General features: G+C 48.9%; 1 protein-coding gene across 5 annotated transcripts; it reads right to left on the bottom strand.

Moving 5' to 3' along the window:
• Positions 1-212: 212 nt before the first annotated feature.
• GLS2 (glutaminase 2) lies at positions 213-12,524 on the bottom strand. 5 transcript variants are annotated; one of them, XM_012556558.1, is made up of 18 exons: positions 12,146-12,524; positions 8,802-8,901; positions 8,243-8,364; positions 7,517-7,646; positions 6,896-6,975; positions 6,648-6,811; positions 6,358-6,416; positions 4,904-4,936; positions 4,560-4,618; positions 3,998-4,137; positions 3,798-3,848; positions 3,421-3,597; positions 2,634-2,765; positions 2,431-2,523; positions 2,210-2,271; positions 1,617-1,693; positions 1,024-1,087; positions 213-887 (listed from the first exon to the last, which is right to left on the bottom strand). In XM_012556558.1, the coding sequence occupies exons 9-18, from the start codon at positions 4,585-4,587 to the stop codon at positions 731-733; spliced, it is 981 nt and encodes a 326-aa protein (XP_012412012.1). In that variant the 5' UTR covers positions 4,588-4,618; positions 4,904-4,936; positions 6,358-6,416; positions 6,648-6,811; positions 6,896-6,975; positions 7,517-7,646; positions 8,243-8,364; positions 8,802-8,901; positions 12,146-12,524; the 3' UTR covers positions 213-730. The 5 variants fall into 5 exon arrangements, with proteins under 5 accessions (XP_012412012.1, XP_004379972.1, XP_012412008.1 ...); XM_004379915.1 differs by having other exon boundaries at positions 3,998-4,064; XM_012556554.1 differs by having other exon boundaries at positions 3,998-4,064; positions 8,802-8,904; positions 12,233-12,327.
• Positions 12,525-13,296: the final 772 nt, after the last annotated feature.

Genomic DNA, 13,296 nt, shown 5'->3' with positions numbered 1-13,296 from the left:
CCCAAGCCCCCATCCCTCTTGGCAGCAGGTTGCACTTAACCTAAAGCAGTATTTGGGGTCAGGGAAAACCAAGTGGGGTGAATGAGTATGTATGTGAAATATGTATTGTTTGGGCCCTGACTCTGTGGTTCCATCTTTTCTACCTTCTATAATGGTGATGCAGCTGGATACCCCTAGGGGAGAAAGAGAAAGGCTGGGCTTAGCAAAAATAATGATTTGTGTAATTAAAGTTTATTGGAGCACAAAATACTTTCTCTGTCTATAAAATTGCTGTAAGCAGTAGCAGCATGTCCTGGCTAATGGGGGCAGATCTCTCCAGGTGCATAGGTCCTCCTCTCCCTTCTTCTGGGATATATACACGTGTGTGGTAGCAGGAGCCCCTCCACCAGAGTGTCTCTCAGTTATGGTTTCTACAGGGAGAGGAATAGGGGACCTGGGTGAAAACTTGGGAAGGTTTTGAGTGGGCCAAGCCGTTAGACTGTACCTCAGAGAAGCCCATGGTCTCTGGGTAGCTCTGTTGCAAGTGTCCACTAAGACCCTTCTGTACGCTCTGTCTGCCAAGGGAATAGGGTATTTTAACTCACAAAAAGCACTGGCCTAAGTCACCAAATGACTTTCTTGGTCCCCACGGAAGCAGTGTAGCTCTCCATAACGTTTTCAGTGGTTATGGGTTAAATGTGCGGCCAACTCGCGCCTTTTCTTGCACAGGGACTGTGTCCACGCCCTGTGCTCACACCATGCTCTCTAAGTTCTCTTTGGACAGAGCTTCAGCCGTGGCCTCCGTCTGAGTCGCAGGTGGTGTGTAGGAGTCCTGGTAATCTTGAAGCAGCTTGGCCACCTCCAGGTGGTTGAACTGCACAGCATCATCCAGGGGAATGTTGCCCCACCTGAGAAGAACAAAGACCATCGTGAGACAGAGAAGGCACTGAGAGTGCACTGGTTATATCCATGTGTGCTGGCTGGAGGGTAGTGGTGGGCATGCTGTCCTGCACCCCACCCCACCCCCAGCTTAAGCTTACTCACCTGTCCTTGACGAAAGGATTCACTTTGCAGGCCTCAATCAGGAACTTAACAACTTCAGTGTGTCCTAGGAATACAGACAGAGGGAGAATGAGAGAGCAGAGGTCCTGAACCCTTCGGTGTTAACATTGGTGCAGACCCTTGGCAGCTGGGATCTGTACCAAGAAGGGAGAGAAACAGGCCTCTTCCCGTTCTGCTCCCTGCAACACTCAATAATAGTCTGGCTGCAGTCTAAAGGGCATCTGGACAAAACTAATTGCTGCCTCTGTCACCTTGAGGACACATGAAATGAGAGTTTTCTTGTTAGAAAAGAAAGGCCATGCCGGCAAAGGTATATGGAATATGTAGGGTCTTACAGGGAGCTCTGGTGACACAGTGGTTAAGAACTTGGCTGCTAACTGAAAGGTCAGTGGTTCAAACCCACAGCTTCTCTGCAGGAGAAAAATGTGGCAGTATGCTTCCGTAAAGATTACAGCCCTGGAAACCCTATGGGGCAGTTCTTCTCTATCCTTAGGGTCACTATGAGTCAGAATCAACTTGACAGCGACGGGTTATGGTCTTATAATGTTTCCCCTCTTATTTAACCCTTCAGATACCTTCAGCTGCAGCAACATGCAGGGCTGTGCGGGAGTCATAGTCTTTCTGTTCCATGTCCATGGCTGACAAGGCAAACCTGAGGGTAGTGGAAAGCAGTTGGTGTGACGCAGATCAACCTAGAGTCACTAGTGTCCTTTCTGAAGGGTCAGTCTGGATGGGTTCCAGAAAAAGTAAAACAGAGCTCATGCCAAGGTCTTGTAGGTTCTACACAATCCTTGTTGTATCAAGATGAGACTGTTACTCCTCTGTCAGAAAGACGGGAGTGTAATAATTCCAGAAACATCACTGTCTACCCATGATAGGTGTCCAGTATGCATTTGTTGATGTTGGTAGTCAATTCAGGTAGGCTGCCTACCCCCTAGGACTCAGTTCTTATCACCTAGGTTGGTAATGACAGTGGCTGCTATTAAGTTCTTCCCACGTGGCAGACGCTGTACTTTTTAAATAATCTCATCTAAATGCACTCTGTGTCCATTCTGCCTGACTTCAAAGCTGAAGTACTTAACTATTTTGCTGTGTTTTGCTGTTTGCCTCCTAATGAGATCTCTGACCAGGAGTGGTTTATTGTGTTTTTTGGTCACAGTAGAAGTACCTTCGAAGAGCTGAGACATCTCCACTATAGGCAGCAAATAACAAGTTCACCACAGTCTTGTTCTGGAAGACAAATCATACTCACCTGAGATTAATTGTGAGTTTGAACCCAGCTCTGCCCTGTGACCCTCCTCCCTCCATGCTTAGCCAAGGGTATTGCTGAACTGTCATGGAACATTCTATTCTGAAATTTTCTTACAAGCCATCTGGGGTTTTCCTTACCCGAACTTCTCCCCCTTCACGCCGTGGGTCTAACTTCCGAGCACAGTGCCTCAAATTGTCATAGTTGTGGAAATTGAAGACAGACACCAGCTTCTAGAATTGTAAGTCAGAGATAATGTTTCCTTTTTTGCACTTAGTAGAAGCTCAAAATTGCTTTATTCATTCAAAAATATTGAATATCTACTATATGCAAAGCAACCGACCTGGCAGAAGCTGATGCCCCTGTGGCTGTTCCCCAGCTTGTCCAGTGGTGGTGACAGACACATCATTCCCATGACATTGGGTACCACCAGCAGGATGGCTCCCGACACAGCTGACTTGGCTGGCAGGCCCACCTAGGGGAGAGTGGAGCCTAAGGATGAGCTGGGGATGCCCAAAATCTGGGTTAATAAACAAGTTAGGGTTCCCAAATGATTGCATGGGCAAGGCCACCGCCCACCTCGACCTTTTGGCTGGTTATCAGCTGCTTTTCTTACTCCAATACCTATCCCTGCCCCCCTTAAATTCACTGACTCAAGAACTATCCATTGAGTATTTTAGACTGGAAGCAGTGCTAGAACTAGGACAAAGGCCCTCATTGAACTTATACTCTGGTAGTGGGAGACAGACAATAAACAAGTAAACAAATAGACAAAAATAATTACAGCTTAGGATAGACACCCAGAAGAAAAGAAGTAGGGTCCTATGACACAGAATCTGGGTGGAAGGGGGCTCACTTTAAATAGGGTGGTCAGAAAAGCCTCTCTGAGGAAGTGACATCTAAGCTGAGACCTGAAGGAGGGCAGCAGAAGAGTGGTTCCGAAGCTGAAACACCATGCGTTTGTGTGTGAGGAACTTGATGTGTTTGACAAACTCCCCTAAGGGTGCTCGGCCTAATCGCCTGGCTGGAAGTTGGTGAGAGAGAGGCGAGAACAAGCTTCAGAGACTCAGTGTCCTCTCTTCTTGGCACTGGGCTCATGGGAAACAGGTGGCAGGGTCAGAAACACTCACATGGAAGGCAAACTGGCCAGAGAAGTCGTACATGCCGCAGGAATGCATGAGGCTGAGGGTGTTGCGCACTGCTTCAGCACTTAGCACACTCTCCCCTGTGATGGGGCAGATCCCGCCGTTGGCAAGGGTGGCTGCTATGACACTGCCTGAGTCACAGGTGACCTCCACGGAACACAGCTGTGGAGACGGGGAGAGGTGAGGGTGTGGTGTGACCTGAACACCCTGCTCTTGGGTGTAGAGCAGTATTCTTGGCATCTTCATCTTTTAACAAGTTCCCTTGGTGTTTCTGAAGGATACCAGAACCACTGGAGAGGTTGGAGCAAAGAAGGCAGTCTGTGATGTTCCCTCAGCCCAGCTGAACGGCAGTGTCTGCTTACCTGGAAGTAGAGGTCAAGGGCAGCCATCATGTCTACCCCCTTAGGAAAGCACTGCAAGGAAGGAGAGGGGAGAGCATTTCCCTTCAGACCCTTAGCAGCCCCTTTCACACTGCCAGGATCTCAGCCAAAGTCCCCTCCTGTTACCCCTCCACCAGCCACAGAATTCCCAGGAACTTTTTCTGCCAGCTTCTGCCAGTTACCTTCTTTTCCTTGAGATAATAGCCGATGGCATAATTCCGATCCCCAGTTTCCTTCTCTGACTGGAATCTGAAATAAGCACCCAATTTAGTACTTGAAATTTGAGGGGCAGGTATGGGGAGAAGGGGAAAAAACACCTTCCCTGAGAGAGACAGGACTATATCATAGGTGTCAAACTAATCATCCCCTTTATAAATTCTGACAGTGATACTGAAGGAAACCTCTGAAGCTATGCAAACACTGAGCATGGCTTTATTGTAAAGTGTAAAAAACAAAAACAAAAAAATCCAAAACTGGTGAGGTTTTTGGCTTTGAGAGTCTTGGCAAGGAAGGGCCTAGGCACAAACCATCACACTGCCTCTCTCATTGCCTAATAAATAGAAATGGAACAAATTTTTTCACAACGTAAACAAGTGTTCATGAAAGGGCTCAGAGGAACCTGGGAGGCCAAAGTTCCCTTGAGATTTCTTATAAGATTCTCTCTTCCTCTCACCCCCTTCTCCCCACCCTCCAAAAAACCATACACACAATGCATTCAAACCAATCCTCTTAACAGGGCCTTACGTAGCATTGCTGAAGCCCAGGTATTCATATCCAGCCATTTTGTTCAGATACTGCAACACCTGGAAGAGAAGGGGCACGGGAGGTTCCACATGACTGAGGACCCTACTACACTCATACCAGGCTGACTAGCCTGGCTGAACTCAGTCCTTATCCCAGCCTTGTCTGAGAGGGCAGGGACTTGAGGAGGCTTCCCTCTCTGAGGCCAACAGATTCCCACACCTCTGAATAGGCTTCTAGTATGGGCTGCTGTATAGTGGGGTTAGAGCCAGGCACTGAGGCAACTAGAGAGAACAGCACACCAGGGAGAAAAGCCGGCAGGGGCTGATAATATCAAGGGAACTTACAAAATCAAACTTCTCTGCTTTATTACAGTCCATCTGCAGAGAGACAGAGAGAGATGTCAGTATTCCAGCCTGGGAGGATGGCCAGAAGGGAGGGTCAGAAGGACCTAGTGGAGTTAGACTGGTTTGCTACTGGAAATATGTTACATTTTACAATGACTTTTTTTTTGTGTTGCAAAGACCTTTTTATATCCATACATATCTGACCACCTTATAAGCCAAACCATTAAGATTTATTATCAAGTAATAAGTGTGCAGATAGGCGCCTCCAAGGTTCCTCTGAGCCTTTTCATGAACACTTGTTTATGTTGTGAAATAATTTGTTTCATTTCTATTTATTAGGCAATGAGAGAGGCAGTGTGATGGTTTGTGCCTAGGCCCTTCCTTGCCAAGACTCTCAAAGCCAAAAACCACCTATGAGCCTCATCTCCTCTTTCATTCTCAATTCCAACCCTCATTCCTGACACCCCTTTCATTTTCCTGACCTCCAATCCCATCCCCAGTCTCACCCTTATCCATGAGCCTCGTCATCCCTGACTCCCATCCCCATTCCTTACAGTCCATGCTAGAGCCTTACTGTAGCCCATCCTTGACTCCCATACCCATCTCCAAGACTAGAGTAGATGACAGAAATGGGATGAGGGTATCTGTTACCTATATAATACTCAATTATACTGATAACGGAAATAAGCTAAAGAGGCAAGTCCATTAGGGCCAGCTTCGATGGGGTGGGGATGAGACAGGTCCCAGATACAGGGTTGAAGATAGAGCCATCAGAGAGCAAGGAGGGAGTCTTGACCTGATCTCCTCCGCCAGCCTCATTGCTTCCTGTACTTGTCAGCTAGAGTCAACACCACAGGGACTCCCACACAACAGAACACCTGGGCCTCTGGGGGGAGGGTTCCTGACGCCACCTTCCCCGGGAGGGGCTGTGATTGGCTCCAGAGTGTTGCTGCCCACGCAGCTCCTAGGTTCTTGCTCAAGCCCTGGGAGACCTACAGCTGATGGGCCAGCCTGACAGCCTTGCTCAAGGCCAATTCACAGTTCCAGGTGACGTGAATAGCTGCCCCTGCCTGGCTATTCACCCTTCCTTCTGTGTGTCGCTCACCTAGAAGTGGCCAATCAGCACCTAATGATGCTGTCCTCCCCCTGTCTCTGGCATTTGGCCCTTGGTCCTAGATAGGGGTCAGGACCTGCTCGCTTCTCTGGGCTCCAGAGTCAATGGGTGTGGGGGGCAGGGAACTGTGTGTGTGTGTTGAGGTGGGGGGATGTAGTTCCTTTTACTAACATTCTCAGCGTAACATGTGGGTCCCTGCTATGCTCTCACATGCTTCCTGGGACCATCAAAGGATTCGGGGCCCACAACAGTCTCCCTGGAGAGCTGGGCAGATATGAGAGATACAGGATCAAGGGGGCTTAGAAAAGCGAACCTTGCAGAAGGCTAGGGTACCACTGACCTTGATCAGGGAGCTGACGACAATGGCACCAGCATTGACCATGGGGTTATGGGGAATTCCTGGGGAAATAGAAACCACCCAGAAACTCATTAGCTACTGAGCAAAGTCTCCTTTCCAGCCTGCCCACTCGGCAGGTTAGACAAGAAAGATTTCTTTGCTAGGGAGGAAGGCATGACTGGGCTAATCAGGAAGGTCAGAAAAAAAACAAAAAAGCAGGCTAGGTGGGGGGTGGGGGATGTGGATGAGAAGGGGGCAGTCGCAGGTTTGGTCTGAGGCCTGTTGGCGCTCACCTTCCTCGTTGAGGGAGAGCTTGTTGTAGCGCAGGCCGCTGGGCTCCTTGCCCACGAACTTGTGCACGTAGTCAGTGCCTAGGGTGCTGATGGCGACGGCATACGTGAGGGGCTTCACACAGGACTGCAGGCAGAAGGGGATCTTGGTATGGCCCACAGAGTGCCTGGAGGGAGACGTGTGCACAGAAGGGGTCAGCCTTTGTTCTGCTTCTGTGCCTGCCGCCCCCTCTTCTCACCCAGCATCTCACCTCTGACCGTCCACGGTGCACAGGGATGCGCCCCACAGGTCTGGGTTTGACTTGGCCAGGTGAGGGATGTAGGCCGCCACCTGCGCGTGAGTGGAAAAGAAGAGACAGACTGGAGATGTGAATGTAGAGAGGGAGAACAAAGCTGAGGTTCAGGGTCAGGAGAGTCTTTCAGGAAAAAAGTGAAAATTCTGTCTCCTGCTGGGCAGAGGGGCCCCCTCCAGCCTGTTGCTCCCAGAGACACCTAAGCCTTAAGTCACAGAGGGCCTTATCCTTCTGTGGCCCCAACCCTGTAGGGATGGCAGTAAAGCCCATGGAAGGTAAAAGGAGAATTTGGGGGTCAGCTTCCTTCTTCCGGCTCTTAGGCTTAATTACCCAATAGGCCTCTCTTAAGCCTCTACTGACTCCCTATGCCACTTGTCCCCATAAAAGCCTCCGAGTGCCTCACTTGCTCTAGGAATCACATGTACAGGGCCCCAGAAATACAAAAAGCCCTTGTCCCTATTTTTAGAAGTTCTGCTTCTCTTCTGTCATCCTTTGGAATCCCAGCCCCAGGCAATTTCTGAGAAGCAAGTCCTGTCTGGCCCAGAGCCCTTGCCCCTCCCTTAGTCCTCTGGCCCTCACTTTGCCTCCAGTGAGCTCTTTGGCATCCTCAAAGATGCGATCCACATGGCCCGTGAACTCCTCAAAATCAGGAATGACAAACTTCTTTCGGAATGCCTGGGTCAGGAGCACAATGTTGCCGCTCACACACCTGGATCCCAGACATGATTGGGTTAGGGGGGGCTGGAAGATGCAGCCGTGACTCACTCTGGAGCCAGGGAAGTTGGCAATCAAGAAGGTTGTGAGAGGTCATCAGGTTTGGGACCAACAGCTCTGTGACCTTGAGCAAGTCACTTTATCTCTCTGAGTCCTAGTTTCCTCATCTCTGAAATGTGGGGTTGTGATGATATGAAAAGATAACCCAAGATAGAGCATTAGGAGCAGAAGATACCAGAATAATACATATAGCATGTCACCTTTATATTTAAAAACTCCTACATCACATGTGTATATTTACATATATTCATGTTTGTTTGTAAAGACATGGAACATTATCTAGAACATATCCACTAATCTGTTAATGTTTACTTCCAGGGAAAGAGACTGGGGTTAGTGAGGGAGAGAAATGAGGACATGCGTTTCAATATTGTTTGACTTTTAATAATGAATATATACACATTTGTGTCTTACTTAAGTAATAAAATGAGAGGTTAAACTATACGATCCCCAGGATCCCTCACTGCTCTTATATCCTATGATTCCATAGATCATTGTTTAGAGCGGTGCTCCTGTTTCTGGGGCCCTCACTTTCGGAAGAGGTCTCGGTCTAAGAGGCCACCACTGCTGGACTCTCGAACCATGCGGTGCATCTGGCTCATGCAGTCCCGGAGCCGGGGATCTGACCTCTGCAGACCAGTGGCCTTCAATGCCTTTAGGGGAAAGAAGAGGCCTGGTAAGGTCAGCTACAAGGACAATAATTTCCCAATAATCTTTCCCAGTGGTGCCTAATTTGCTCAACTCCTACAGTTGGTGGAACAAATGGGTTTAGAGACTAAGAAAGGAGGGAATGGAGCAGCTTTGAAAGCTAACAAGGGCTTCCTGCCCTTTCTCATAATGGCAGCTGGCTTCTGAACCCCTTGGGTCAAAGTTCCAAATCAAGAAGATAGGTTGAGTCAGAAGATTCAATCTTCCCACCCTGGGACAGGGACAGGACTGTCTCATCATCCTAGGCATCTGCTATCATCTATTCTCCATCCTCATGTAGCAACTCATTAGCTGTCCTGTCTTGCATGTGTCCTACTCTCCCTATCCCACTTTCTAGAGATCCCAAGGGACTCGGGTTCTGAGTGAGTAAAGGGCAACTTACAGTAGTGAACTTGTGGATGGGGATTCGTTCCTGTCCCTCGGCAATAGTGTAGAAGAGCAGATCACCCAGGCGGGACAGCATGCCACTCTCTGACGAATCACTGTTTGAGGGCAGAGGTAGGAGAGGAGGTGGGAGGGATACATTTTACTATGTATCTTTTTGTATATTTTGAATTTTAAACCAATATGAATACATTATCTATTGAAACAATACTAAAAATTAAAAAGACTCTCAAGAACCTTGCCATAGACTAGGCATGTGTGTGTGTATTGGGCCAGGAGGAATAACAGGAGAGGGAAGAGTCTTCCGGTTTCTGGGTAAACCCAATGGTCACAATGAGGCTAGTTGCTTATAGGGAGGAGCAGAGCCATGTGTGACAGGAGAGGAGGGAAAAAGCTATCTAATTCTGAGGGATAACTGGAGAAGGAATGGACACAGGAACACTTTGAGGACAGGTCTTTGTGTCTGGAAGCTGAAGCAAGACGGGAAATAATGCTACACCACTGAATATATCACAAGCCTTAAAAAACTGCATACCCTTTGACCCGGATACAGATTGATATACAATGTAATATCAGGGGAAAAAGCAAGGTGCAGAACAATGTGTATAGTATGATACCATTTGTATAAAAAAAAAAAGGGACAATAATATCAATATGTATTTGCTGATAGATGCATGAAATATCTCTAGAAGGTTATATAAGACATCAATGACATCAGATGTCTCTGGGGAGAAAAATTTCCTAGGAATTTATTCTAAGAAATAATTGAACAAGTGCACAAAACAGTATATAGTAATCAAAGTTTACACTGGTTAATTAAATAACTTATGCTACCTCATACAATGGAATCTTTTAAAATGGCAAAATGACAGCCATTTAAAATGACAGTGTCATTTGGTACATATACATATATCCACGCATTGTTGTTGTTCTGTGCCATCCAGTGGATCCCAACTCACAGCAACTGTCTCAGTCATCTAGTGCTGCCATAACAGAAATACCACAAGTGGATGGTTTTAACGAAGAGAGGTTTATTTCCTCACAGTCAAAGTAGGCTAAAAGTCCAAATTCAGGGCGTCAGCTCCAGTGGAAGGCTTTTTCTCTCTGTCGGCCTTCTCATCAATGTTCCCCAGGACTAGGAGCTTCTTGGCGCAGGGACCCCAGTCCAAAGGACGCGCGCGCTCTGCTCCCAGCACTGCTTTCTTGATAGTATGAGGTCCCCCAACTCTCTGCTCACTTCTGTCTTTTATATCTCAAGAGATTGCCTCAGGACACAGTCCAATCTTGTAATTCCAGTCCTGCCCTGCTAACACAACTGCCGCCCATCCTCCCTCATTAACATCATAGAGGCAGGATTTACAACACATACAGAAATCACACAGTACCAGGAATCATGGCCCAGTCAAATTGATACACACATTTTTGGGGGGACATAACTCAAACCATGACTGCAACCCTATAGGACAGAGTAGAACTGCCCCATAGGTTTTCCTAGGCTGTAATCTTTATGGGAGCAGATTGCCAGATCTTGTCTCCTGCAGAACCACTTTGAACTACCAACCTCCTTTCAGTTAACAGCCGAGCACTTAACTACCGTGCCACCAGGGCTCCTAATATCCATATATATATGCAGATATATAAACACACATATATTCAATATTAGAAGCTGTTCATAAATGGAAAAGATAGTCTACTAAAGAATATGAATACTATGATCTGATTTTTGTTAAATTTTACACACACACACACACACACACGGGATATATATAGATATACATCACAGTATTAACTGGTTATCTCTAGTATTGGGATTTTTATACTCTTCTGTATTTATCTTGGTTTTTCTTTTATGATCAGAAAACGAATAAAGTTAAAATATGAAGAAAGAAAAACAAACCAGTAACCCTAATAACAGGGCATTCTCTTTGCTGCCCTCGTTTGCCCCCAAACACAGGAACCCCTTCCTCTCACTGCGTCACACTCCCAGAGCCCATTCCCCTCCAGTGCTCTCAACCCCTTCGGCCCAGGGAGCACCAGTCTAATGTTGCTACCAAGAGGTTCCTGGAGTACAGGGGGACATAGGCAGGAGATAGAGCAAGGTTCCCTAAAAACACCACTACCACTTGACTCCACTGGATAAGCAGGTATGGGGGTGTGTGTGTGCAGAGATACTGCTAGCTCCCCATCCTACAGCGGTGGGTGAGGGAGGTTAAACCTTTGCTTTATCCCACTACTATTTCTGTCTCCCGTGGTGATCATTTGGGAGGAAGTTGGGGTGGAGAGTAGAACAGAAGGGAGAGACCTTATCCTTTAAAGCGTAAATATTCCGAGACTCTGAGGAGAGGCTGATGGAAAAGTACAGCATAATTATTGTTAATAATAAGTAATACCTTATTGGTCTGTGCCTGTCAGGACAGGGATTGCAGTGGTGGTAAGGTAGTGCTTGTGACTGTCTAATTATGATGTGCGTGTCATCAGGCAGATGTCGATAACGGGGAGAGAGCTCTAGTTCCTACTAGAGAAGGCGCTACTTGGGTAGTGTCTGTATTGGCGTTCTGTTGAGGACAAGATTTCCTGCTCAGCTCCGTGTGTGTCTGGGAGAAAAGACCCTCTGCCACCAAGTGTGGTGAGAGAGGTTCGGCCTCTCGGGAAAGAAGTGCCCAAGGGAAAAGAACCCTTTAAATCAGAGAGTCTGAGCGGCACAAACAACGGTTCTGTCTCTGGTTTGGGAAATTTGCGTCTTACGATTTTTTTCTCCTACTGCAAATACTCTCCCCATTCAACAACCAGTGAGAAAACCCTATTCTACAGTTCAGGGAGCCCTGACTATGCACACACCCAACACATATGCAAACGACACACGCACGTAGCTGCGCACCAGTAATACACAGGCATCACACGTTACACGCCAAAGACACGCAGAAACACACATCACACAGACAGACCCAAAGTACACCTGGACAGGAGGCAGGAGGCTGTTCCATACCCACGCATTCCCTATGAGGGAGGAGAGGGAGAGTGAGGATGGGCGGACACGGCCCTGCACTCAGACACGTGCACCAAGCAACATTCCGCGCCCACTGCGTCCCCCGTGAAGTACACACCTTGGACTGGCACCATCCCGGGAATCGACCTGCCCAATCGCCCTCCCGGGCGGACGGCACGTTACCGCCCGCGCGCGGACCCAAAGCCCCAAATTTAAAGGAAAAGGCGTCGCAGGCTAGTGAGCGAGGAGAAGAGAGGGACAAGAGGTGCGCTCCTGGGGGAAGGGAACTCGAGAGCCAGCGAAAGCAATGCGAGCGGGAGCAAGCCTGGCCCCAGCCCTTGTCTCCCAAGCCTTACTGATCCTGGTGCGGCGGCTGGTGGCTGTGCGGCGTCTCCCTGCCCTGCGCCGCGGCCTCACTGAGGTGGTGCCGGACGCCCCAGCCAAGGAGGGGACTCCGGCTTAGATGACCCCAGCCTCCCCCAGGGCAGTGACTGCCGGCCCGGCTCAGGGTATTCTGGAGAGCTCTCATGGAGCGCATCCCCACCACGCGCCGCCGGCTCTGCCAGAGAGCCTAAAGCGTCTGAGAGGTGGTTGCGGGGCAGAGGAGGCGGGGACAAGACCAGGTTGGGGGAGCTTTGTGATGGAAAGCTGAGCCTGGGAGATGGAGAGGAGGGGCCCTGTGGGTGGGTTGGGGCAGGAGGAGGAGCTGGTGCCTTTAAAGCTCAGGCCATGGTTTACCCATTCCCCCTAGATGGGGGCACAGGAGGGGTACAAGGGACAGAAGAGAACGGGATGGGGGCTAGTGGGTGGAGAGGGGGCGGTGTCTGAGTCGAATGGACAATGCCAAAGTTTAATCAATGAGGAAGCAAAAACCTTGGGGGCGGGGAAAAGGTAAGGCTATCCAATGAGAGCAAGACGATAGGCGGCGGAGGAAAGCCTGTGGATACGTCCAGGCCCTGGCCCCCAGCTGCCGGCGGTGCTTGCCGAAGCTGAGGGCGGGAAAACCGAGGCTGAGCTGCTGCGAGGCCCGGTTAGTCCGTGCGGACGTGGCGGGAGTTAGGAACGATGACCTTCTCGGGTAGAGAGGAGAGCAACACCTCGGGAGCGAAGGATAAGAATGAGCCCTATTCAGGAGGCCATTTATTTGCTTTCGACATTCGAAGGCCAGAACCTGCCCTCGGTAACTAACCCACTGCGCGCTGCAGGGTGAAGGCAAAATGCACGCGTAGTCACTGACAGGCGGTAGTGGTGAGTGAGGAGTCGGGGGGGCCGGGAAATCCCCGGACCAGAAACAGCCCCCGTGCACTTTAGTGCAGCCATGGCGTGGCGAAAAGGCCACCAGGGTAGTTGTTGGAATGCCTGGGTTCTGTGTGGCTGGGCACCTTAATTAAAGCCGAACCCTTGTTTTCTTACCTGTAAAATGCAGACATTAAAATAAGGCAGTGCACACGAAAATGTTAAGCGCACCCACAATTTTAGCTTACATTTTAATTTCTTTTATGGCGGG

The sequence above is a fragment of the Trichechus manatus genome, unplaced genomic scaffold, assembly GCF_000243295.1.
Source record: "Trichechus manatus latirostris isolate Lorelei unplaced genomic scaffold, TriManLat1.0 scaffold00069, whole genome shotgun sequence".
In the NCBI taxonomy this organism is placed as follows: domain Eukaryota; kingdom Metazoa; phylum Chordata; class Mammalia; order Sirenia; family Trichechidae; genus Trichechus; species Trichechus manatus.
Note: the sequence above shows the minus strand (reverse complement) of the source record. Positions and strands in the feature narration are given on the sequence as shown.